Below are 24,972 nucleotides of genomic sequence, written 5' to 3'. Positions count from 1 at the left end.
CCCTGACAATTGTAGACCTATTTCTATCATTCCACTCTTAGCTAAAGTTCTGGAGAAGTGTGTGCAAGAGCAGCTGAGCCAACACATCACCAACTTCCACCTACTAGATGACTTCCAATGCGGTTTCAGGCCTGGGCACTGCACGGAAACCACCATTCTCCACATCATGGATGATGCCCTCCAAGCCCTTGACCAAGGCAAAACCTGTCTCCTGATTCTCCTAGATCTCTCCTCGGCCTTCGACACGGTCAACCATGAAAAACTACTCGAACGCATCAAACACAGGATGGGAATAGATGGCTCTGTTCTTGAATGGTTTAGGTCCTTCCTCCATAAGCAGTCACAGAGATTCCTAATTAACGGTAAACTGTCTGCTCCCTCTCCGGTCACGGTTGGAGTCCACCAAGGATCCACCCTGTCCCCCACCCTCTTCAACCTTTACCTCGAAACGCTTGCCTAAGTACTGCAGACCGCAAATATCTCCTACTATATTTATGTTGACGACACCCAGATCTACATCAAAATCTCCTCCTTCGAGGAGATTCTTTCCACTGAATGAAGCCTTGAAACTGACTGTCCAATGGCTCTCCTCCAACCCTCAACGCAAAGAAGACAGAATTTCTTCTAATTTCCCCACCCAAAAACAACCCCCGAGACTCTGGTATGGATTAAGGCCGTCACAGGCTTAAACTGCCCTCTGACCATCGTGGACTCGGCCATATCGCTTGGAATAACCCTGGACTGTACCTTGAGCATGCACGACCACATCAATTCGATGGCCAAATCAGCCAGATTCCACCTGAGCTACCTAAGGAAACTGAAACCCTTCCTTGATACTTCTGACCTAAAAATGGCAGTCCAGTCACTAGTCATCCCTAGACACGAATACGGCTGCTCTACCCTCTCGGGTCTACCCAAGATCTCCCTGGCACCTTAAAAAGCATGCCTCAACACAGCCGCCAGACTACTAACAGGCTCAAGGAAATTCAACCACATTTCACCACATCTGAAAGCTCTGATCTGGCTTCCTCTACAGTAAAAACACAATTGATGGACGGAATGCAGAACAAATCAAAACATTCACCCCAGTAAAAAGATCTGGGTTAAATCCATCATTCTTTTGCTCACCATGCCACCCCAGTCTAGACCTGGCCATATGCAAACCAGTTTTGACCCTGTGCCTCATGGGAACAGTCCTGGCCGAACTACCAAGCCAGGTCCTCATGGACCGGAAACAAGCATCCTATGACCGGTTTCGGGGTTTCACCCCTCTTCAGCCAGGACAGCTTGATACCAGTGGCACAGTGAGCCCAGGACCCATGTCTGGGCATACTTGGCGCACTTAGGGCGAGACAGCAAAAGACACACAATTGATGGACGGAATGCAGAACAAATCAAAACATTCACCCCACAGTCATGAGATCTGGGTTAAATTCATCATTCTTTTGCTCACCATGTCACCCCAGTTTAGAACTGGCCATATGCAAATCAGTATTGACCCTGTGCCTCATGGGAATAGTCCAGCCCAACTGCCAAGCCAGGTCCTCCCTGGACTGGAAACAAGCATCCTAGGACCGGTTTCGGGGTTTCACCCCACTTTAGCCAGGATAGCTTGATACCAGTGGCACAATGATCCCAGGACCCACGTCTGGGCATACCTGGCGCACTTAGGGTGAGACAGCAAAAGACACACAATTGATGGACGGAATGCAGAACAAATCAAAACATTCACCCCCAGTCAAGAGATCTACAGGCCAGTCAAGAGATCTACAGGCCAGAATCCAACTCAAATTGGCATGTATCACGCACAAGGCATTATACTCAAACTCCCCTGCCTATCTTGCCAAGAAACTCATGATATCCGGAGGAACCAGAAACTCCTGATCCACTAGGGACCTCTTGCTCCAACCTGCACGTTTTCGGAAAAAGAAAACTTACAATCTGGCCTTCTCTGGGGCCGCATCGAGAATATGATACTCACTCCCACCTGCCATTAGAAGAATCTCTTCTCTGACTCGCTTCAAAAATGATGCCAAAACGTTCCTAATGGGCAAATTTCATGCCTACATTTTGCCTTCTATTCATCCAGAGACCATTGGTCTACTTCAGTCTAATGCATCCCCCTGGAGTACCCTGACCCTATCCACCCGGAACCTCCGGGAATCCCTCCATGGACCCTGGGACCTTATTTTTTCGTAAAATGTATATGTAAATGTAATTGCTTGTCCTTCTATTCCTTATGTATCCCGCCCCCCCTCTAAGTCTGTTGTCTTCTACAGCTGATTCCTGTAAAGTGCTCCGATACCCCAACGGGTCAAGTTCGCGCTCTATAAAAACTCTAAATAAATAAATAGGAGTTCCGTTGACAGCCTGGGAACATACCATTTGGTTTAATGGCACCCTTCCTCACCATGTTACTGCCGTTTGTATGGGCCCCTTGTCTATCGATGGGGCCACTTGCCCGGTTTTTAAATGAAATGAATGAAATGAAAGCAGGATTTATATAGCGCATGGCTGCCCGAGAGCGTCCCAGCGCTGAGATTGCATAAACCGCTGAGGGGAGGAGAGGGGGGGGGGTCAAAGGGTAAAAGAAGGAAAGAGAAGTTTTATTGTGGGAAGAGGTGCGTTTTGAGTAGTTTTCGGAACTTTATGTAGTTGGGTTCGGCCCGAAGCTGAATTGGTAGGGCGTTCCATAGATTAGCGGCTGTGACCGAGAAACGGCGTCCTCCAGTGCGGGCTTTCTTTGCTCTGTGGACCGTAGCCAGGTTCCTTTGAGAGGAGCGGAGGGGCCTATTGGGTTTGTATGGGTAGATCATGGTCTTCAGCATCGGTGGTCCTAGGTTTTGCAGGGCCCTATGGGTGGTGCATAGGGCCTTGAATATGACTCTTTCTCGAATCGGCAGCCAATGGAGTGCCTTTAGTGCTGGTTTAGCAGAAGATCTCCGGGGTGTTCCTGTCAGCATCCGAGCAGCGGCATTCTGTGTTCTTTGGAGAACATTAAGGGTAGCTTCTGGGGCTGCCAGGAAGAGGGCGTTACTATAGTCTAACCTCGATAGTATTAGTCCCTGTATAAGCAGTTTTTGAGATTGTGCAGGGAGTAGAGGGAGAATCTTCCTGGCTGAGCGGAGTAGGCCGACACAAGTGCCGGCAGTTTTTTTGGCCTGTGTTTTCATAGATAGATCCTGTTCTAGCCAGAAGCCTAAACTCTTGAGTTCCGTCTTGGGCTGAGGAAGGGGACCTAGGCATGAGGGCCACATGGCGGACGGGAGAGGCGACAATTGGTGACCCAGCAGCATGAGCTCGGTCTTGGAGCCATTGAGTTTCAACCTAGATTTGGACATCCACTCGTAGATTCCCTCAAGGCAATCATGAAGGTTTTTTATCTTTTCACCTTCAAGGGAAAAGGACACAACCATTTGGGTGTCGTCAGCATATGTTACGGCTTTTATCCCAAAGGGAGTTACCACATCCTCCAGGGGGGCCATGTAAGTGTTAAATAGTGTGGGGCTCAATGAAGAGCCCTGTGGAACCCCACACTGGAGGTGGAATGGATCTGATCGTATATTCCCTTCACAGACCTGGAAGGTTCTGTCCTTCAGGAAAGATGAAAGCCGGCTGGTTTTACACCACATCCAAATTATCTTCATCTTACACTTGAAGAACTACGTTTGCTACATACACAGTGGATTCACATACATAGAAGGGTCATACAGTTTATGTCATGAGCCTTTCACCTTGCACCGGCTGGAGCTTCTCCCCCACCACCAGGACACGTCGTCTTGTTTAGTCCTGTCATGATTAACTCTGTGATGGGCAAACATCCACAAAACCGCGATGGCTTGCTATTTTGGCTTGGGCAGAAATTTGAGTAACTGTAGGCTGTTTTTCCACATACTACTCGTGTTGAGAAACACAGGATCCTTACAATGAGTTTACTGAGTGGTCCAATTCCCTCTTTAGCTGACTACACCACCTGGGGAATCGTATTTGCACTGCTTTGGTACCCCCTAGAAGAGCGTTCTATCGAGGGTTCTGAAAAAAGTTCAGGGACGGACCCCCGACGAGCTTCCTTGACCTACCTGCTAGTGTGGGTCATCTTGTGGGCGACTGTAGCACTTGTAGGACCATGGGGATTGCTGCGGTGGTTCTCTGTTCCAGCAGACAGCCTCCGTTCCCGAGTTAGCAGAGAGACGGTGAGACTGCTGGATCTCACGACGCGCACTGCGGTGTTCGCGTGCTTCTGATGCCGCGCCTCTCCTCAGCGAGGGCGGCGTCTTCATTACCACAGGGCCGCGCCTCTTCGGGATGTAGGCCGCGCCTCCTTGGACGGTGGGGAGCGCGCTTCACCATGGCCACAGACTGCCTCCCTTAACGCCTTTGCTTGCATTTTCAAGTAAGCAGTGCCCTCCTCAGGATTACGTGATAATAGTTCTCTCTCGGTTGCCAGCGATTTTTCAATATAAAAGGCACCATAAAAAAGGGAAATAAAGGACAGCTTTAGGATTGGCACATTCCTCATTATAATGAAGCGCGCTTCTTAGTCTAATGTATACAAATGTCCAGGTGAACTAGCACTGCTTGCAGGGCTTCAATAGCATGACTTTTTATAATAATTGCCATTTCATGCAGAATCAGCATATGAATATCCCTTGACGAGTCTATATCAACGGTACGGGCAGAATTACTTGCATAAGTACTGTTCCATCTTCCTCCTGGATTGTAACCACCTGGCTTTGGCGTTTTTTTTACTCAGTCGCATTAAGGGACATTTATGTCATTTGGGTCAGAGTTACTTGACTATCAGTTTTATTACCTCTCTCTAATGTGCCATCCGGTTCTCCTATTGTGATATCTTACCAGTTCCGCTTATAAAGGAGGAGGCTGGTGGGGGTTAAAAGGAAAAGGGCTGCATTTTCATTTGCAATCACCGCTCTATGTTATGAGCTCATGTGAATTGTTTTTGTCTGACATAGCCCTAGCTGAATACCCTGTTGCTGTATTGCCTCACTTTACTCCCATGCTTTTCCTCAACAGAGGGGGTTTTGGCACGCAAAGTATGCTGCTCTTACTTTGAACCTGTTTCATACTGTACTGCTCGCTATTTTGTGCTAATGTCATAGTGATTCCTCAATTTGTTGCATTTTGGTTGGGTTGCATATGATGGTCACTGCTTTATTGCATGTACTTCTCTGCATTTGATTATTTGTTGTACTCTTGATTTCATCATTGCTTCACAATCCAATACCTTATCAATCCGTTTTAGTAGAACACCTCTACAATGGTACGCTACAATGTCCACTAACAAAAATGGGGGTCGTGGTCCAAAACCGCCACTTTTTACTGAAGTGGTGAAACAAAATTCTACTCCAATGGTGAAAGGAAATGGCTCTGCATCGGCCCCCTCACCACCAACTGCATCATCCCAGAGTGACAAGTCTTTGTCAGATACTATGCAAGGCATTGGTGTCAATCGCAGATTGGAGGGGCTGGACCTCACAATGTCATCTTTGGCTCCTGAGACTAAGTGTATTTGTGCCGAACTTACTACCTTTCATACACGGATTGATGCTATTGACTAAGATATCGGATATGGAAACTCGATTGGATACTGTCCAAAGCTCAGATCAAGATCTATTATTTTTGCATAGTAAAATGATTGATTTGGAGGATCGTAGTCGTAGAGACAATATTCGTTTTTTTGGATTTCTGGAAAATGTTGAGAAGCAGGATATGAAGCTTTTTCTATGTGAGACTCTTCCCAGGCTGACTGGTGTTTCTTTTACTCCTCCTCTCGAAATACAACGTGCTCATAGACTAGGGGCTCCACGTTCTGGTGCTGCTGCTCGACCTAGACCAATTATTGCCTGCTTTCTTCGACATGAACACACTCGACAGATCTTATCAATGGCTCGTTCACGTGGCTCCTTCCTATTCCAAGGCCATACTATCCATATGGCGGCGGACTTCTCCAAAGAGACAAATGAAAGGCGGAAGGCGTTCCTCTCTCTGCGGCCTCAGTTGCGCAGACTGGACATCAAGTATGGATTATTTGATCCCGCACGTTTTCGTATAACCAGGAATGAAGATTCCATGGACTTCTACGATCCTGCTCTTCTTCAACAATTTTTGGAAACTATCACGACTGATGACATGGACACTCAATCCTCCTCCAGTGCTCAGACTTCTCAGTCCACGGTGTCGTCTGCAGGCCCTACCGCGTCTCCTTTGAGATCCTCTACTGACCCTCGGCAACGTGGCAGAGATATTACCCGTCTGCCTCATTCTCAGGATGATAAGGCCTCGGCACTGCATTCAGTTTCCTCCCTAACTAACATACCACAAAGGGACAAGTCTAGGTCACCTCTTAAGCAGCACTCAGATGCTGACTGATTTTTCTACTTTGTCTTTTTGCTATTTTATGGATTAGGATACTTCCTATTGTTTGATGCTTTAACTGTTCATTTAACTGCCTGTTGATTTCTAGTATTACAAACTATGCGCATTGCGGCACTGTTTTAGTTTGTGTTTTATGTCTTATTGCTATCCTGTGAGATTTCAACAAATTTTGCATTTTTTAGTAGGCTTTTAGGAATATATGCGCATTTTAGTTCTCGCTCATTATTTGATGCATATGTATTACCTATTACATGTGTGGATTGCCTCCTGTTCATTCCCTTCTCCATGTTGTGGTTACGGTGGTTTCGATTTACATTGTTCATTTGCTTTATCAGATACGTTGTTTATAACAATGTAATTGTATTATATTATTTTACTCATTTATATCTATGCTATCTATATTCATGCTCTCATGTTTCCTTATGGGTGCTTTTCTTCTTATTGTTGGTAATGCGTTTGTTGCTTACTTTGCCAGTTGCGAATCCAATGCTGTGTATAATGTGGTCCCTTCTGCTACAGGTTTTCACAGTGCTCTTTACCTTACTGTTATTTTATATTTTCCACCAGTGCATTAGTTCCAGTTTTGAAGCTACTTATCCATTTTCAGGTTCTGCTTCTTATATATTGCATGGTTAATGCCTCTTTCATGAGGGGGATGTATTTTCCTCTACATGTATAAGGCCTTATGCCTTACTGATATTCTATATTTGTTATTAATATGTGATTTTCAGTTCTACAGTTATTTCATCATTTTCAGGTTTTGCTTATTATATACTATAAGGCTGTTACCTCCCCACAGGTAGTCTTTCTTTCTTTTTGTTCATTCCCCCTACTATAGTGCTGTTATTGTTGTTAAGGTAATCACTAAATATTTCATTTATTAACTATTCCGCTTTTGAATGATGTCTATTTGTTTCATTGTTTTCTATGTTTAGATTGTTTCTGATCATTTTCTTTTGTTTCTCTTCTATTGCATGATTTTATGGTTTTCTCTCCTTGTCTTTACATGCTATCTCTCTCCCTATGTGGCATTGTTTGTTTGTTTCCTTTACGTGTTTTTTCTTTTTCTTCTTTTTGTCCTAATATTCTCGTCTAGGTTTTATTCTCACGCCGTCTTTCCTTTTGTGGTGTGATAACTTCTGTTCTCTGTTTCCCCGCCTCCCCATTCTTCTTTGCTCTGAGGGGGTCCAGCCTCCCTTGGTGCTGCTGTAGGTGCACCCAGACCCGTAGTTAACAGTCTAGGTTTCCCTTTTTCTTTTCTTTCTCTTCTTTGCATCTTTAATACCCCCTTTTTTTCTCTCTATTCATATTTGCTTTGTCTGTTCCACTCTTCACTCTGCCTTTATAATCTACTTTCCCTTTTCTTTTTCTTCTCCCCCCCTTTTTCCTTTTTTCCTCCTTACCCAGAGTAACACACTTCTTCTCTTACCTCTATTTATTTATTTTTTCTTTACTTTATCATCTCCTTGTTCAATCTTATTGTCATGTCTTCTACTCATCCGTTGTCGGTGATTTCCTGGAATGTTCATGGCCTCACCCATTATATTAAACGAAATAAGGTTCTTTCTTATTTGCATTCTAAACATGTAGACGTTGCCTTACTACAGGAAACTCATTTGGACGATGTCGAATCTAGTAAACTTAGCAGGGATTGGGTTGGTAAAGTCATTCATAGCAGTGTTTCTAAACCGGACCCCACTAATCCCAACCCTGTTCGTAAATGTGGGGTAGCCATCCTTTTTCGGAAATCACTTCCTTTTACGATTATCAAGACATGGACTGATCCGGATGGTCGGTATGTATTTGTTAAGTTGAAACTTGAAACTCCTTCATTTGTCTTGGTTCTATCTACGCTCCATTAGGTTCCAAAAAGCAATTTTTCCTTCGACTCAATCGCCTCCTCACAGAAATAAATGCTGCCCAATTTCTCATTGGCGGTGATTGGAACTTGGCTCCAGATCCTGCCCTTGATTTGATTTTGGGTTTTATAGAGCGCATAGCTACCCTAGGGCATCCCAGCGCTAGCGACCACTGTCCTGAGGGGTGAGGAGGCAAGAGGGAAGGGCTCAGGGGAAGAGTAGGGTCTTTAGTTGTTTCCTGAACCTGAGGTGATTGTGTTCTTGCCTCAGGGAGAGAGGAAGGGCATTCCATAGTCTGGGGGCGTTGTACGAGAATAGGCGACCGCCTGTTCTGGACTTCCTGATTCTGGGGACCTTTGCAAGGGAAAGGGAGTTTGATCTTAATTGTCTACTAGATTGTTGTTTTGTCACAAGTGGCCTAAGGATGGAAGGGCCTTCGTTGTGCATAATTCTATGAGCTATGCACAGGGATTTGAAGTTGACCCGTTCCTTTACCGGGAGCCAGTGCAAGCTTCTAAGGGCTGGTTTGGCCGAGCTCCTTGCGGCGGTTCCTGTGAGGATTCTAGCGGCCGCATTTTGTGCACATTGAAGTCTGTGGACTACAGAGGCTGGGGCCCCCAGATAAAGGACATTACCGTAATCCAGTCTGGAGTTCACCAGCCCCTGCATCAGGAGTTTCCTGGAATGAAGGGGGAGTAGATGAAGAATCTTTCGTGCCATCTTTATAAGGCCGAAGCAGGTTCCCGCGGTTTTCCTAGCTTGAGTCCTAAAACTGAGCTCCTGGTCCAGCCATATCCCAAGGCTCTTTACTTCGGGTTTGGGGGATGGCGGGGTTCCCATGCATCGTGGCCAGGGAAGGGGAGTGGGGATTTTCTTAGGGTTTCCCAGGAGGAGTATTTCTGATTTCTCCCCGTTAAGTTTTAATCGGGAATCGCACATCCACTGGTGTACTTTTTCCAGACAGTTGGATAGATTGTGGAGGGCGTTGTCTGACTGATTGAGGGAAACGACGAGCTGGGTGTCGTCGGCATACATTATTGATTTAATGCCAAAAGGCTTGACAACATCCTCGAGTGGTTCCATGTACAAATTAAAAGGTGTGGGGCTCAGGGAGGATCCCTGAGGCACCCCACACTTGAGTGCTTGGGCCTTGGAGGTGGAATACCCATCTGCTACTTGAAAAGACCTGTTTTCAAGGAAGGATGAGATCCAGGCTAATGCGGAATCCTCCACTCCTATCAGCCCAAGACGGTGAACAAGGGTTGCGTGGTCCACCGTGTCGAAGGCGGCACTCAGGTCGAGGAGGATCACTGCCACTGATCCTCCTACGTCCAATATGCCCCTGGCTTCTTCGACTACGGCTAACAGTGCGGTGTCGGTCCCTTGTCCTGGTCTGAAGCCTGTCTGGGACTGGCGGAGAAGGTGATTGGTTTCTAGGAACTCAGAGAGATGTTGGTTTGCAATGCGCTCGGCAATTTTGCTAATAGCAGTGATATCGGTCTAAAATTAGATGGGTCTGTGGGGTCTAGATGCGGTTTTTTTATGAGAGCCTTGACCGTTGTTTTTTTCCAGTTTGCCGGGACTATGCCGTTTTTGAAGGAGGCGTTGATCAGGTTGGTGAGAGGGGGGGCTATGGTGGAAGCAACAAGCTTTAGTTTACTGATCGGGGCTGGATCTGATGGAGCGCCGCTTTTGACTTTATGTAGGACGTTAAGAAACGTTTCGGTGGTGATGTGGGGGAAGGAGGATAGCCTCGGGGTGTCTTGGCGGGGGAAGTGGATAGGGCGTCCTAATGTGATGGGAGCAGGCGGGAGGGAAGTCAGGATTTTTTCGATTTTTTGTGAGAAGAATTCGGCCATCTGATTACATTTTGCGCCGTCCAGGTCTGGTGGTGACGGAGGGTCCTGAATTTTGGTGAGGAGCTTAACAATCCTATAGGTCTCTTTTGCGGAATTTGCCGCTGAGGCTATTTGCTCTTCGAAATAGGAGGCCTGGGCTGTTTTGAGTGCGTTTTTGTAGAGCCTGATATGGATTTTATATTCACTTCTGTCTTCAGGGTTCCAGTTCTTTCTCCATTGGCGCTCTAGCCTTTTGCCTTTCTTTCTTAGTTCGCGTAATTCGTCGGTGAACCACGGCAGTTTGGAGGATTTCCTGGAGGAAGGGAGGGTTTTGAGAGGCAGGACTGTATTAAGGGAGTCGCTAATCCATTTATGTAGCTGGATTTCAGCTTTAGACGGATCTGGGTCTACTGTAGGAAGAGAGGAGGCCAGAGAGCGTTCTCAAAGGATTATGTCTAGTTTTTTCCATGGGCGTGACGGGGCCTGTGGGCGAGGAATATCCACCGTCTTCCCTGGAAGTTGGAGTTTAAAAGGAACCAAGAAGTGGTCTGACCAGGGAAGGGGCAGGGGAGTTTGAGCAGAAATTTTGGGAAGATTAGAGAAAATGGGATCCAGTAAATGTCCTTTCGTGTGCGTGGGATCATTACTGAGAAGTTGTAGGTTAAGGGAAATTAAGTCGGTTTTTAAATCTGCGGCGGGTTTGTTGTCTTGATCATCGAAGTGGAGATTTAAGTCTCCGAGGATTGTAAAGTTGGGAGTCACACAGGCCAGAGAGGAGATGGCATCCATAAGTGAGTTTATGAAGCGCCCTACCTGACCAGGGGGGCGGTAGATAAGGACCCCAGATAGAGTGGTAGATGGCGGCAGATGTAAAGAAAAAAGAGCATTTTCACTATCTAGGATGGGGGTGTCTTTAAACTGACAAGCAAGGTTATCTCGATAGATAATCGCAATTCCCCCTCCGGTACCCGTCGGTCTGTTGAGAGTTTTAATGAGGTACCCGGGAGGTAGAGCTTGGACAATGTCCGGGTTGGAGCTCGTGGATAGCCAGGTTTCTGTTAAAAACAGAACGTCAATGTCCGACTCTGTTAATAATAGGTTAATTTCTGTCTGGTGCTTTGGGAGTGACCTGCAGTTCAGTAGGGCCATCTCCAGACAGACTGGTTCGGGCGGGTGGGAGGGCGTAAACCTGAAGGCGCAGTTCGGACACCTAGGATACTCGTCTTCCGGGCTGATAGGTCCGAAGCATCTAGCGTTTAACGGTACTCTGAGTTGGTGCAGAGTTTCCTGTGAGTATTTGATCAGGGGGGTTTTGGGACCGGCCAGGAGTATAGGCTCTGGGCTCGGTCTGGCGCGGACGGGCGCAGACGGGCGCAGACGGGCTTGCCTTAGGTGCGCCTTCGGCGCGCAACCGGCGCTCCCGCTGCGCTCGTCCGCTGCGCTTCCTGTGCAGGCACATGGTTATAGGAAGTGGGCGTGGCCTAAATGGGCGTGGCCAGCGCGCACGCCTCTGCTGATGGCGGCCGCTGTTTTGCAAAGAGCGCAAACAGAGTTCAGATCAGCTGTGCGCTAATGTTTTGGTGTCAGGAGCGCGTCAGGCACAGAAAAAGGGTGAGTGAGCGATAGACAAGCTAAAATGCAGTTTTTTAAAATCAAAGTGCAAGTATTACAATTTTAAAATGCAATTTTTAAATCAAGACAGAACACGTTGCCTTGATGCCGTCAATGCATCCGATAGAGCCATTTTGAGTGACATTCTTACTGATACTGGTCTTGTTGATCACTGGAGACTCAGTCACCCTCAAGAAAAAGAATACACATTCTTTTCTTCTACTCACGATACATTCTCCCGTCTCGACTACTTTCTTCTTTCGTAACATACAGTCCGGCTAGTCACAGAATCGAAAATTCTAGAAGCAGCTAAATCTGATCACTCCCCTGTTTTCTTGTCTCTTGATTTGGGTCTTTCCAGTCCGGGGCGCAAGTCCTGGCGTTTAAACATCAATAAATATAAAACTACAACAGGTAAACTTCTTCTACAGTCACACCTGCATGACTACCTTTTGAATAATGAGGACTCAATTTCCTCTAAAAGAACGGTATGGGCAGCTGCTAAGGCAACTATCAGAGGTCAACTTATGCGGGACGCTGCTCTATATAACAAGGAAAATGCTGCCAAACAGGCTGATCTGGAAAAAGACATTTGCCGACTTTCTCAATTATATATTTCAAAACCAACCCTTCAAAGTCGTAAATTGTTGGAGCAGGCACGCATGTCTCTTAATAGTCTTTTTACTTCTAAGGCCGAATATGCCTTACAAAAGATGAAAGGGCGTCACTATGAGCAGGGTTAAAAGGCTGGCCCGCTATTGTCTGCGCAGCTGCGTCAGAGGGAAGCTGCTATGGCAATTCCGGCTATCAAATCAAGTTCTGGCGATATGCTTACTCGACCGCAAGAAATCGTTGATGAATTAGCTTCATTTTACAGATCTCTCTATTCACCAAGCACTCACATAGATCCGACAGAGATGTCCAATTTTTTGGATACGGTACATCTTCCACGACTCTTTGATGATGGTAGAGCTCTACTTGACGGAGCTATTACGAAGGAGGAAATTTCCTCAGCTATCACTGCCTTACCGTACCATAAAGCACCAGGTGATGATGGTTTCCCCCCCGAATTTTTCAAATGGACTGGTCAGAGTATGGTTGATACTCTACATGCCGCATTTGCAGAAGCCACAGAGGAATCTTCTCTTGGTTCTATTTCCAACAAGGCCATCATAGCTGTTTTACCAAAACCTGGTAAAGATCCTCTGCTGTGTGGTAGTTACCGCCCCATATCTCTCTTAAACTCTGATGTTAAGATTCTTGCGAGTATTCTCGCATCACGTCTTCGTAAGGTTTTACCTTCTTTAATCCACAATTCACAGGTAGGCTTTGTTCCTGGTCGTTCATCTCGAAATCATTTACGTACTCTCTCTCATGCGTTATGGTCAGCTAAAAATCTCACTACCGATGCCCTACTCCTTTCTTTGGATGCCGAAAAAGCATTTGACCGTATTGAGTGGGAGTATCTTTTTACCATAATGCAACGATTTGGTTTAGGCGACCAATTTATAGCTAAAGTACGTCTGTTATATGACAGTCCTTCAGCTCAAGTTAACTGCGGCGGTTTCCTTTCTACTCCATTCCCAATCAGACGGGGTACTCGTCAAGGCTGTCCTCTTTCCCCTCTTCTTTTCCTTCTGGCAATGGAACCTTTGGCTGCTGCAATACGTCAATCACCCGCAGTGGTTGGAGTTCCTCTTCCAATTGGTCATTCAAAAATGTATTTATGCGCGGATGATATTTTTCTCACACTTACTGATCTTCCCCGTTCTCTCCCTGCTCTCCTTCGCATCATAAATAATTTCTCTTCTTTTTCCGGTTATAAGATTAACTGGGATAAGAGTGAAGCATTGCCCATGTCCATTGGTACTACAAAAGCTGCAATTTCTGGTTTTGAATTTCATTGGCAACCTTCCCGCCTTAAATATTTGGGAGTATTGATTAACAGAGGATTGGATAATATAGTTATGGACAATTTAACAACGTTGATCGCACAAATGCAAAGAGATTTCGATAAATGGAAAGTTCTCGGCTTATCTCTTTGGGGGCGGGGTCAGGCGGTTAAGATGGTTACCTTACCGCAATTTCTTTATGTTCTAGGTATGCTCCCTCTAAACATTCCCCTGACTATTCTTTGGTCCATTGACTCCAAAATTAAGTTTTTTATCTGGGGTACGGCTAAACCGCGTCTTACCTTGGCCAAATTAAAATCTCACCAATTACACGGAGGCTTGAGTCTTCCCTCTATCGAGCATTACTCACTCGCCCTCCATCTTTCACAACTTTTCTTCTTTTTGCCCAAGTCTAAAGACATACCTCAATGGGTCACACTTGAACGTCACTTATTATCTTCTAGATTTGGCTTGTCCCTTTTATATGGTAAGGGTTCCAGTTCTTCCGACCCTAAAAATCCGACCCTAAAAATCCTATCTTCTCTGCTATGTATAAATCTTGGCAAAGAAGCCATCGTTTACTTAAATCAAATCTGCGGCTTCATGTCCAAGCTCCTTTATAGTCCAACTCGGCTATTCGTGTTCGTGGTCGCATGTTATCATGGCCTCTGTGGCAGGAGGCTGGTGTTCACTCTCTGGAACAACTGTTCCATGACAACAACTTTAAATCTTTCTCTCAAATCAGTGAGGAATTCCATTTACCATCCACACAATTCCGTCAATATACTCAACTCCAACAAGCCATCACAAAACATTTAGGTTCTCCACCTGAATTTTTGACCGCGTCTCCTATTTTGTCTTATTTACATTTGTGGGGAAACTTTAAAGATGTGACTTCTGGTCTTTATAAAACTTTCCTGCATCCTCTTTTTTCGCAACCCCTCTCGAAAGCTCTTCAATTAAAATGGCAATCTTGCTTATCAGTTACATATTCCATTACTCAATGGGATCAAATTCTGGATGGTTTACATAAAGGTGTCCGAGAGGCTCGTCTCAAATTTTGCATTTTTAAAATCATTCATGAATGGCACTGGTCTCCATCTAAACTACATAATGCTAAATTGATAACACACTCTTTGTGTTGGAGATGCTCTGCTTCTGGCTGTGATATTACGCACATTATTTGTGAATGCCCCCGTACTAGATCATTTTGGCTTTTTATAAGACAGACTTTGGCATCTACTATGTCATTACCATTACCCTTTACTTCTGCAAATATTATTTTACATGATTTTCGAGGTCTTCCGAAACTGTCTAAACCACAGACTCGTCTTCTTCATACTGCATTGGCTACGGCCAAAATCTGTATATTACGTCATTGGAAGTCCTCCTTATCTCCTTCTCAGGAAGAGTGGCTGGTGGCTATAGTACAAACAACCTCCTATGAACGTGTAATTCATAACTTGCAAGACCAGGCTTCTGTTTTTCTTCAAACATGGTCCCCATTCCTAGAAGCCACGGTGGATAGTGACTGTCTCCAGTTCTTCCTCTCCAACGTCTGTTGTCCCTCCTTAATTATTCTTATTTTGTGTTTGTGTACTCTTCCTGTTTTTTTTTCTGCTCCTTAATCCTTTTCATGTGTCTCAGTCTCATCTCCTTTATCTTGTTACTCTGGGGTTCTTTGTTCTTTTTCCTTTTCTTTTCTTTTCTCTTTTCCTTTCATTCTTTCTCTTTCTTCTCTTCTGCTATTTTTGCTTTATTGCTTATAGAATATTTGCTATTTTTGTTTCTTCACATCCATTATATCCTATGTATAACTATATCATTTTCATACCTGTATTATGCCTCATTTATCAATATCTCATTTTATTATCTATTTACATATGTACGTATTTCTGTATTTTCATTTTAAACTTTTTAATAAAAAATTTCAACACAAAGTGAACCAAGGGCTGGTCCAGCCCTGTATTTAGGGATGAAAATAGTGGGCATGTTCCCTATTGTCTCTGATATGTTTCTGTCCAACATTAAAGGTGAAGCAGTCTGCTTGCAAGTACTCCAACGCCTAGCGGCGGAAGTTGATCGGCAGCGGCTGTTGCAGATTATTTTTGCAGAGGTGTATTCCTCCTTGGGAGGCAAAAGTTTGGGTGTTCGACCATTCGCACAGGCACATAATAAACCCCCTTCTGAAAAGGAGGGTCATCCAATCTTTACTAAAAAGGCTTGGAACAAAAATCAGCTGAAGCAACAACAGAAGCCTGGTTCATGTGCTGGTTTGCAATCACCTGACGCTTCTGAACGTAGGTATGATTGGCGCGACCGCTCTAAAATTAAGACACTATAGAGGTTTCAGGTTTCTGATCCTCGTTTTTCTAGTTCCTTTCAGGAATCCGCGGATCAACAGTTTGGCGGAGGAGGGCATCAAAATCTCAGACGAGGCAAGTCCACGCAGACAAGATGTGGCCCGCAGCGCCAGGTTGACGTAAAAAAGCCAAAAAGGAGGAACCACTTAATTATCAAGAAAAAATTTGCCGCTTTGACTGCAAAGTATGCCTCAGAAGGTGAGAACCCTGCTCCTCGACAAGAGTTGGGCGGTAACACTCCGACAGCACGGCAGAGGTTACCATAGTGCGACAGACACTCCACCAGCATCTGGAGGCGAAAGCAATTGACACATTTATTACAGCGGAAACAGCTGACATTCGTGTTGTCTCCCCCACCCCCGCCCCCTCCCCTGATAGCCTTTATGAAATAGGCCTCCGAATTGAAGGTGATATTAAACGCACTATTAAGGTAGTCTTTTGGCATAACCTTACTTCTTCTTATGGTATTCTATTGGCGGAGGTGGATTGGCCTCCACGTTTGTTCTTGCTTCCTCTAAAGGGGAGGTTGTTATTCTCCCTAGTTTTTCAAAATATGTCCCAGAACAAACTTAACTTGCTTATGCTTCGGAGTGGGCACTAGCCCTTGTCACTGTATTATATTGGAATCAGGCAGGTTGGGACAGAGATTATCTACAGCATGTAGTTCTTTCACGTTCTACACCGCAGCCCCAACCACAGTACCCAATAAAACGTGATGCTAAAGCATCCGTTAGTGAGATTCTTACCCAGCTGGAATATCAGGGTGTTAATGAACCCTGTGTTTCGTCAAGGAATAATCCTTTCCTTCCGATATTGAAACCGGATGGTTCCTATCGTATAGTTTTGGATTACAGACATTTGCGGTACAGAACACCTATAGCTCTGAACTGGTTAACAACATTGTTCGAAAGAAATATAAAACTACTTTAGACATTTCCAATGGATTTTTCAGACCCGCTTTGCCTCTTGAAGGCCGTGACTTGACCGCATTCAGCACGTTAGGCAATCAGAAAAGATATGCGAGATGGCCTATGGGATATAACAATAGCCATGGTGTGTTTGCGGCACGCTTTGTGTCGATTTTGAATGGAATTGACCCAGATGCCTTCTCTTATGTCGATGCTATATACTTGACGGATGATGAATTACTGCATTATCACACACTTTGCAAACTTAGGCTACAAATTTTATTTTGCCAAGTCTCACATCGCCTTCACGGCGGTACGTATTCTTGGTTAAGTAGTGAACAATGGAGGTCCTTGCAGTCTGGTCTGCTTGCGACCAATTTCTTGTTAACACAAGATAATTCTACTAATTTGATCATAAGGATTGTACATGGCATTAGATTTTACTTACTTGACTAGTGGCCCAGTTTTTGCAGAATTTAGAAAAGTAACAGTCGCCGAGATAATGATTCTTATCTCTAAAATAAGATCAGGTTCCCCTTACGATCCACTCCCACCCTTGATTTTTAAAAAAGCCCCGGAGGTACTTGGGTCAAGGCTAACTCCCATTTTTAACTATGTTTTAAGAAGGTGTTTTTCTTTCTATATGGAAGAGCCTCAATACTACCTCTCCTAAAAAAAGCTAATCTTGATGCTCTGGATCCAGGGATTTCCAGACCCATCTCGCTTCTCCCAGTGCAAGCTAAACTGGCTGAAAAAGTTATTAATAACCAACTGACCTTGTACCTACTGGAGCATGACCTGCTGGATGAGACGCAATTTGGGTTTAGATCAGAGCACAGCACCGAAAGGGCACTGATTAAGGCCACTGCCGAAATAAGAACAATCATGGACTCAGAGCGTGCTGCCGCCCTGGTGCTGCTTGACTTGTCGGCGACCTTCGATGAGGTGGATCATAAAATCCTGCTAAAAACGTTGAAATCGCTGGGCATCTCCGGAAAGGCACCGAGATTGTTATCTTTCTTTCTTGAGGATAGGATACAATCGGTGGCCTTGGGGAAATTGCCCTCTTCATCTTTTACACTTCCCTGTGGAGTTCCTTAGGGATCGTCCTTGAGTCCCACTCTCTTTAATGTTTATGTCCTGGAACTGGCCTCCCTTATTAGATCTTTTTGGATGGCATTAACATCATACGCAGATGATACCCAAATTGTGGTTACCATCACAAAAATACATCACCACCAGTAAACAGGTTTAGGGACTGTATGACAGCAGTTAGCTCCTGGATGAGCTCGCACTGTCTTAAATTAAACTCCAGGAAAACGGAATGGTAACAAATTTGATGGCCAAATGATTTAGATCAGCACCTATCCCAGTTCCCAAAGTGAAAAATCTGGGTGTGATTATAGATCAGAAACTTGACTTTGAAGCTCAAGTTAAATTCTACCACTGATACCCACAGAAAGCAACACAACAGTAGTAACATCTCTTATCCTCTCTAGATTGGATTACTGTTACGGGCTATATCTCGGCATACCCATTACACAACTGCAAAGGCTCCAAACAATACAAAATGCGGCCACCAGACTTCTTCTGGGGATTCCCAAATTCCAGTGGGTGGGTACTCATCTCCAAAGATTGCATTGTCTGCCAATAAAAAAAAAACGGATCAAGTTTAAAACCTTCTGCATTACATACACGGCACTCCAAGGGGGCGGCCCTCAGTTCCTAAGATGCTCACTACACTGGTACTCCTCAAACAGTTGTTTGAGTTCACAAGGAGCAACGGTGATACTCTCCCAGAGAGTTTTTAAGTCTTACTGGGGAGGCAGAAGATTTATAGTGGGAGCTACCACGCTTGGGAACTCCCTCCCATTTTACATCAATAATCTTCCCTCTCTGTAGCTGTTCAGGAAAGCCATTAAAACCTGGCTGTTCACTGATTAATCCCCTATACCTGCTTCCCGGTTTTGCTAGCGCCAAGACACCTTATGGTAATCGTGCGCTGTATACATTTATAACATAACATAAGAGTTGACATGGCACACCTCCCTGTGCGCCATGCCCACAAAACACAGCCATGGCATACATCAGTCACCCTTCTAGATGGGCGCCCTATGCCAGAGGTTAGGGTACATATGCATAAGCCCTGTACCCATACAGTACCCAGGTCCATTCCTGGGCACTGTAAGTGCAGTGCTGCCGTTAAGAGTATATGGTGCTGGGAGGTTGTCATTATGAACTCCACAGCACCATAATGGCTGCACTAAAGACTGGGAAGTTTGGTATCAAACTTCTCAGCTCATTAAACCCACACTGACGACATTGTGGGATTTAATGTAAAATGCACGACAGAGGGCATCCTAGAGATGTCCCCTGAAACTAACCAACGACTAGCGTCCTAACTGGGTGGCTGCCTAGGCTGCTACCACTAGACATGTTTCTGGACCCCTGGGTCGAGAGCTTGCTGCTCTCGGGGGCCTGAAACAATGCACATCCTGGGACGAGGTGCCAAGCCCCCTCCCCCAGGATGGGCAGGGTTCACGAAGGGGAAGCTTCAAAGGCATTCCGCCTTTGTGAGCTTCTCCAAACCACTTGCTGTACTCAGCAACTGGCCCCACCGGTTCTGACCCCCACTCTGGCGGGAAGATCGGCGGGAAAACCAAAGTGAGAAAAGGAGGTGTGCCAACCTCTGCCAACCCCACCCCTCAGGTGGGGGAGGTGAGGTGAAACAACTCCGGGCTCTCACCATCTTGAGGATGGGGTGCCCTACCCAATCAGGACTAGGCTCATGCCCCACACCCACTGGAGAGTGGCAGGATAGGGGGTGTACCCACCCCAATGAAGGGACCCATTGGTCCCTGACCTTTACCTACCTGTAACACCCCTAAATTTAGTATTTAGGGGCACCCTGAACCTTCCTTCCTCAGATGCCGATTTGGAAACAAGAAGAACAAGAAAGAAGACCTGCCGTGTAGCTGCTAACAAGAGGATGACACCAACTGACTTGGACCCAGCCTACAGGCCTGTCGACCCTCGAATCTGCTCCTGCTAAACCCCGGTGTCTCCAGTGGCCAGCAACCTCGAAAACCCCGGAGGACCTGACTGCCTTGCTCATCTAAAGACTGGGACTTCCACAAGAAGTGGTTCTGCTCCAACAGCAACAACCCCTGGTGCCAGCCAGGAACAGCGAATCCAGCACACAGTGTACTCACCGAGCCCGGCCTGTGCCTGGGTGAACAAAGACCACGAGGACGCCCCCGACTACTGGGACCATGAATCCATCACTTAAGGACCGTCCTCTATGCTCCCGACGATGCCCGCAGCCTCACAACCTGGGACTCCTCCAACCGCGACCAGCTGAGGGTAAGATTTCCCAACTGCTGGGTGTCTACCCATCCTACAGCTTCCCAACTAACCTCTCGAAGTGGTGGTCGCACCTGAAGAATCTCAGTCCCCGAGCTTGCAGCCTTCCCATCGAAATACATTGGGCGCCCGACGGCCCAAAAAGCACCCTGCAGCCAGCCGCCCGAGTGCCACTGGAAGTGCAGCATCTGTCCTATTCTACTTCCCCACTTGCCCTGTGTAAGTGACCAGGAGCGCAGCTCCCACAGCCACGTGGCCTGCCTGCTAGCAGCCACCAACCAAAGGCCCCCCCTACCCGCCATAGGCTAATATTGGGCCTACTCACTCTGCACCCGGCTGCCCCTACCTGAACCTGGGAGACATCTTAGTCTACCCCAAGAACCGTAACTCTGCCAGTCGAGCACTTACCTGAAAGCCGATAACTCACATTTTCTCCACAGGGTAACATTGGCTGGTTTTCACTTGGAAATTCTTCTAAGTGTCGAGTTTTGCAACTTTGAAATATTCACTAAAAGTCATCCGATGAACGAAAAATTACTCACCTGTAACCAGGAGGGATCCCAGTGCTGGATCTTTGTGCCCAGCACTGACCCTAAAAAGTAATTACAACTGTGATTTTCCGATAACCTGATTTCCTTACAGAGAGTAACATTGCTTGGTTTTGACCAAAAAATGTTTAAGTGTCGATTTTCAAAACATAAATATTCATTAAAAATCGCCTGTGTAGCAAAAACAATTTCTTTCAACTGTTTACAGGAAATGCAACAGGGCTGAATCCAGGATCCAGCCCTGAGTAAGAAAAACATTTGTAAAGTGATTTTATTGCATTTACTTAAAACTTCCCATTGAGCTCAATGTTATAATTTTGTTTAACTTGTGTTGCATATTGCAACAACTGTATCTATTGCATTTAAAAGACTACTACTATTTGAAAGTATTCAATTGCAACATCTCATTCTGAGGAAGTATTTTTATACCTACTTGTGGTTCTAAAATAAAACAACAATATATTTTTATATACAAAACAATTGGCCTAGAGTTCAGTTCTTGAGTGTGTGAGACCATTTGCTGACTGAGTCTGTACAACAAATGCTTTACACTGTCCTCTGATACTGCCTTACTGCTCGCCCAAGCTACCACTTTAGATAGTAAGGTTATATCTAACTTTAACCTCTGCCATACCTCTGGGGACTGTGGACTCAGTGCACAATGAACCTCACTTTGGTGCAGTATATGCAGAGCCACTTTCTTACAAACAGCTACCATTCTCGATAGACTGATTCCAAGTTAGGGTTATCTCATTTCCCATTTCACTATATCATTTCACTGCATGCATGAAACATTACCCATTAGGTAGATATGAGCCCCTTGGAAGTAGTTTTTTTGATGAATTACTATCTCAATGCTATCTCAATGCTGCTCAGCACACTTGGACTGCCGAACTTGTATGTTGAATACTGTCCATTGTATGAATCTTGGTCAAAAACTGTTGTGAAGCACTCAAACACCCTCGGGTCAGGCTAGCACTATATAAAACTCCTTAATGAATAAATAAAATAAATAAAAATAGGAGTTAGGGATGGTGAAGGTAAAGGTGGCTGTGCTTCTTTGAAAATGGTAAAGCCTTGAGTTCATCTGGAAATGCCTACTCAAAGCTAAGACATAGTTTTCTGGCATGGGGCTGATCTCATGATGGAGGTCATGTACGCTTATAGCTAGAATCAAGAACAATACAGACACTTCTTTGCCGTACACTGATTTGTTTCCAGTACAATGGGGGGGGGACAACTGAAGTTGAACCCCAAGACCGCTTCAAAGGCATCTTCCATGTCAATCTCAGTTCAGAGGAGGGAAGAAAAGACTCGCTGTGTCGAGGCAGATGATGTTTGCATCAAGCTTCGGTTCTGAAATCTCCAATGCTGAAGATGAATTTCGAAGGTACTCTGGCATTGTGGGTAACCCAAACTGTCAGGGCCTATTGGAGGTAGTTCAGGGCTTACGGTATGGCTCTCTCTTCTCTTTGATATCAAGTTGAGGCTCCATCTGATGTCGAACCCCAGAGAGAATATACCCTCTGCATTATGCATATGAAACCCTACAAATGGTCCTTGTCCTGGATGTGGTATGTTGAGGCCCATAGAGGAGGACTGGTCTCTTCAGCTGGAGTCATTAGAGGACATACACTCTTAAAACGGCTCTACACGAGTAGCCAGGATTACCAAAGGCCAAAGCCCTTTCATATTCTATGCAAGTCCCTTCAACTTCTGCCCGGGCGGTGGTTTAGGAGAGCCTCGGCGCTGCATCCTGTAATGCACTTAATGAACCCAGTATCTATCCCTTGGATGCCAGTTGGGCTTTTTACAATTAAAAGCATTTTCAAGCCACACAGGATGACGTGTCCACCTCAGGAGACAGAGGTTACAGACCCAATGCTGGTCTGACCATGGGTACTTACTATAGCAGTTGGGGCAAAATTTCAATGTTACACTTTACTTACATGACCCCCCTCCCCATTAAGAGTCGTTCAACAACGCTCACCCAGCTCTGCTCCCAAGCGGTCAGTAATTGTATTGGTGCTGGTGAACCGGTTGGTGATAGCATTATGATCTTACATGTGCCCGGTTCATCAATGTCAAATTTTATGATAACAGTCTAACATGGAGTCTATGTACTGCTGCAGTGTGTGGATTTTGAATGAGGTATCACGAGTCATCAAGAAACTGAAAACTCTTGTTTGAAGAAAACAAACTTGCAATGTCCACACCGAACACTAAATGTCAGGAGTGTACATGCAGGTTCTTTAAAGTAGCACATGCTGCAAACAGTCATTTATCCAATCTCAATGTAGTAAATTGTGTAAACGAGGATTAAAACTGATGTCCAAAGTCAGTAGACCAGATCGTCTCTAGAGTAGAAGCCTCATGAAATATTGGGAAAGCAGGACATTCACTGATAGGGTGGAATTACTGAAGGGTCAGTAGAGCTGCGGTAGTGGTAACGACTTGTACTTGCATGATATCCAACTTAATGCATCACTTCTCAAATGTATCCATGGTGGGATCTGCAAGTACCTAATAACATGAGCTGCAGTGAGAAAAATCCAGTAGAACACTTATCAAATTCACTATTTGAGTTTCTAATAAATTGGTATTTATATTCTACCAGTGCACAGATGCTATTAATAAAATGGACTAGATATATGATCATACATTCACACCTAAACAACATTTATAATCGAAGGCATATTCTCACCAGAACTAGAACTATTTCTTCTACCTCCAGATGCTTGCTTGAAAATAATCTAGGGTTTAGGATAAATGAAGGTGAAGATGTTATTACCTTCTTTGATAATTTGGGCTTATGCCTTCGTTATTTGAGATATTTTTTCTTATATCTTCATCCCATCTTCTTCTTGTGTATGAACCACTACTCCGTATCAAACTTGAAGAGTCTCTGTCAAAGAAAATAAATTACAACATAAATGATTTGATTTATGAGGCTGTCAAAGTTTGTTGCTGAAATTATATAGCTAAAAGATTCAATTTTATGATACTGAATCTCTAAGTCTGCAAAGGTAAGTTTCACCAAGTCACAGTCATCATTTCTGAATCTTTATTAAATCATGTAGGGGAGTGCTTGAGAGATAGGGATGGGATGGCATACCCTCTAAAGCCCACAAAAATGATGTTCTGCATTTGTACCATACAAAAGCATCTTAAAAACATGGCTGGAGAGGGTGGAGTACATACGCATAACAATTATCACATTTGTTCTTTTCCAAAACACTGAGATTACAATCCAAAAGCCCCACTTTTAGGCTGAGAGTAGAGTAATTTGGAGATGTTGAAATCTAGTGGTAAAGTAAAGGACAAATCGGCCCCTTTCCGGATCATGTAAATTCAGTTTAGCTCATGTGGCTTAAATATGGGACGTTTGGGACAAATTTAAAATTGGGATTTGAAGTGGTTTGATATCAAATGGGATGTTTGATGTATGTAATAACTGTGGGATGTTGTGGCAGACAATACCTGCAAAATGGCCAGAGTAGTGGATATCTCAAACGTAAAGGTGGTAGTTTAGTACTGCTTCTCATCCCCAGATCAAAGGAAGTAGCCAATATGGGAATTCGGGTGGCAATCTCAGCAGCTGACCCCCATTGCATTCCTGGCTTCGGAACTGTAGTGTCCTTCATCCATCACAGTTCTGCTCTCTCTTGTTATTCATTTTAACTACAGTGGAGTTCTGTGGAACTCATGAACCTCCGGGGCACCAATACCTCATATGGCCCAAGAATGGAACAGGTGCCTGAGAAGGATTAACTGGCTGGCAGTGTTGTACTGTATGACATGCTGATTTGACCTTCATCTTTACTGCCTCAGTCCAACCTGAATATCCAGGGCTTATTGACAAATGATTGTACCAGACAGTGACACTCTGGCTCGTCCTCTTTGCTAGAAGGAGCCTGTATAAACACATAAGTAAGCAAAGGTCTCTTTGGAAGAATGGTTATGTTGATTTGCATAGCAACTAATCACCCAAGAGGGTATCCAGGCACATGTTCATTCTTTGTCTTCACTCTGCTTATCGTCTTAGGTCATACTGTTTTGCTTGCTTTCGAAGGCTTCAACACAGTTATTTCTAGAGTGACCAATGTAATCCCCTATGCAATAAGTGCTATTCTGTTTTGCTTGCTAATTTTATGTAAACTAAAAGCTGGACACCTCAGTTTCCCCTCTCCTTCA

General features: G+C 44.9%; 1 protein-coding gene across 8 annotated transcripts in view; it reads right to left on the bottom strand.

Annotated features, from left to right (window-relative positions):
• Nucleotides 1-24,972, bottom strand: part of PPP1R12A (protein phosphatase 1 regulatory subunit 12A) — a 1,571,083-nt gene that overhangs the window by 743,230 nt on the left and 802,881 nt on the right. For all 8 annotated transcript variants that reach the window (XR_013606928.1, XM_078674242.1, XM_078674241.1 and 5 more), the window contains one exon: nucleotides 23,570-23,683. Coding sequence is in view for 7 of the 8 variants with exons in the window: in XM_078674242.1 (XP_078530368.1) it covers nucleotides 23,570-23,683 (114 nt within the window). In the remaining variant the exon portion in view is untranslated. The remainder of the gene's footprint in view (nucleotides 1-23,569; nucleotides 23,684-24,972) is intronic.

This window comes from Lissotriton helveticus, chromosome 1_1, assembly GCF_964261635.1.
Source record: "Lissotriton helveticus chromosome 1_1, aLisHel1.1, whole genome shotgun sequence".
In the NCBI taxonomy this organism is placed as follows: domain Eukaryota; kingdom Metazoa; phylum Chordata; class Amphibia; order Caudata; family Salamandridae; genus Lissotriton; species Lissotriton helveticus.
The sequence above is the reverse complement of the archived record's forward strand: the minus strand, read 5'-3'. Positions and strand labels throughout refer to the sequence as shown.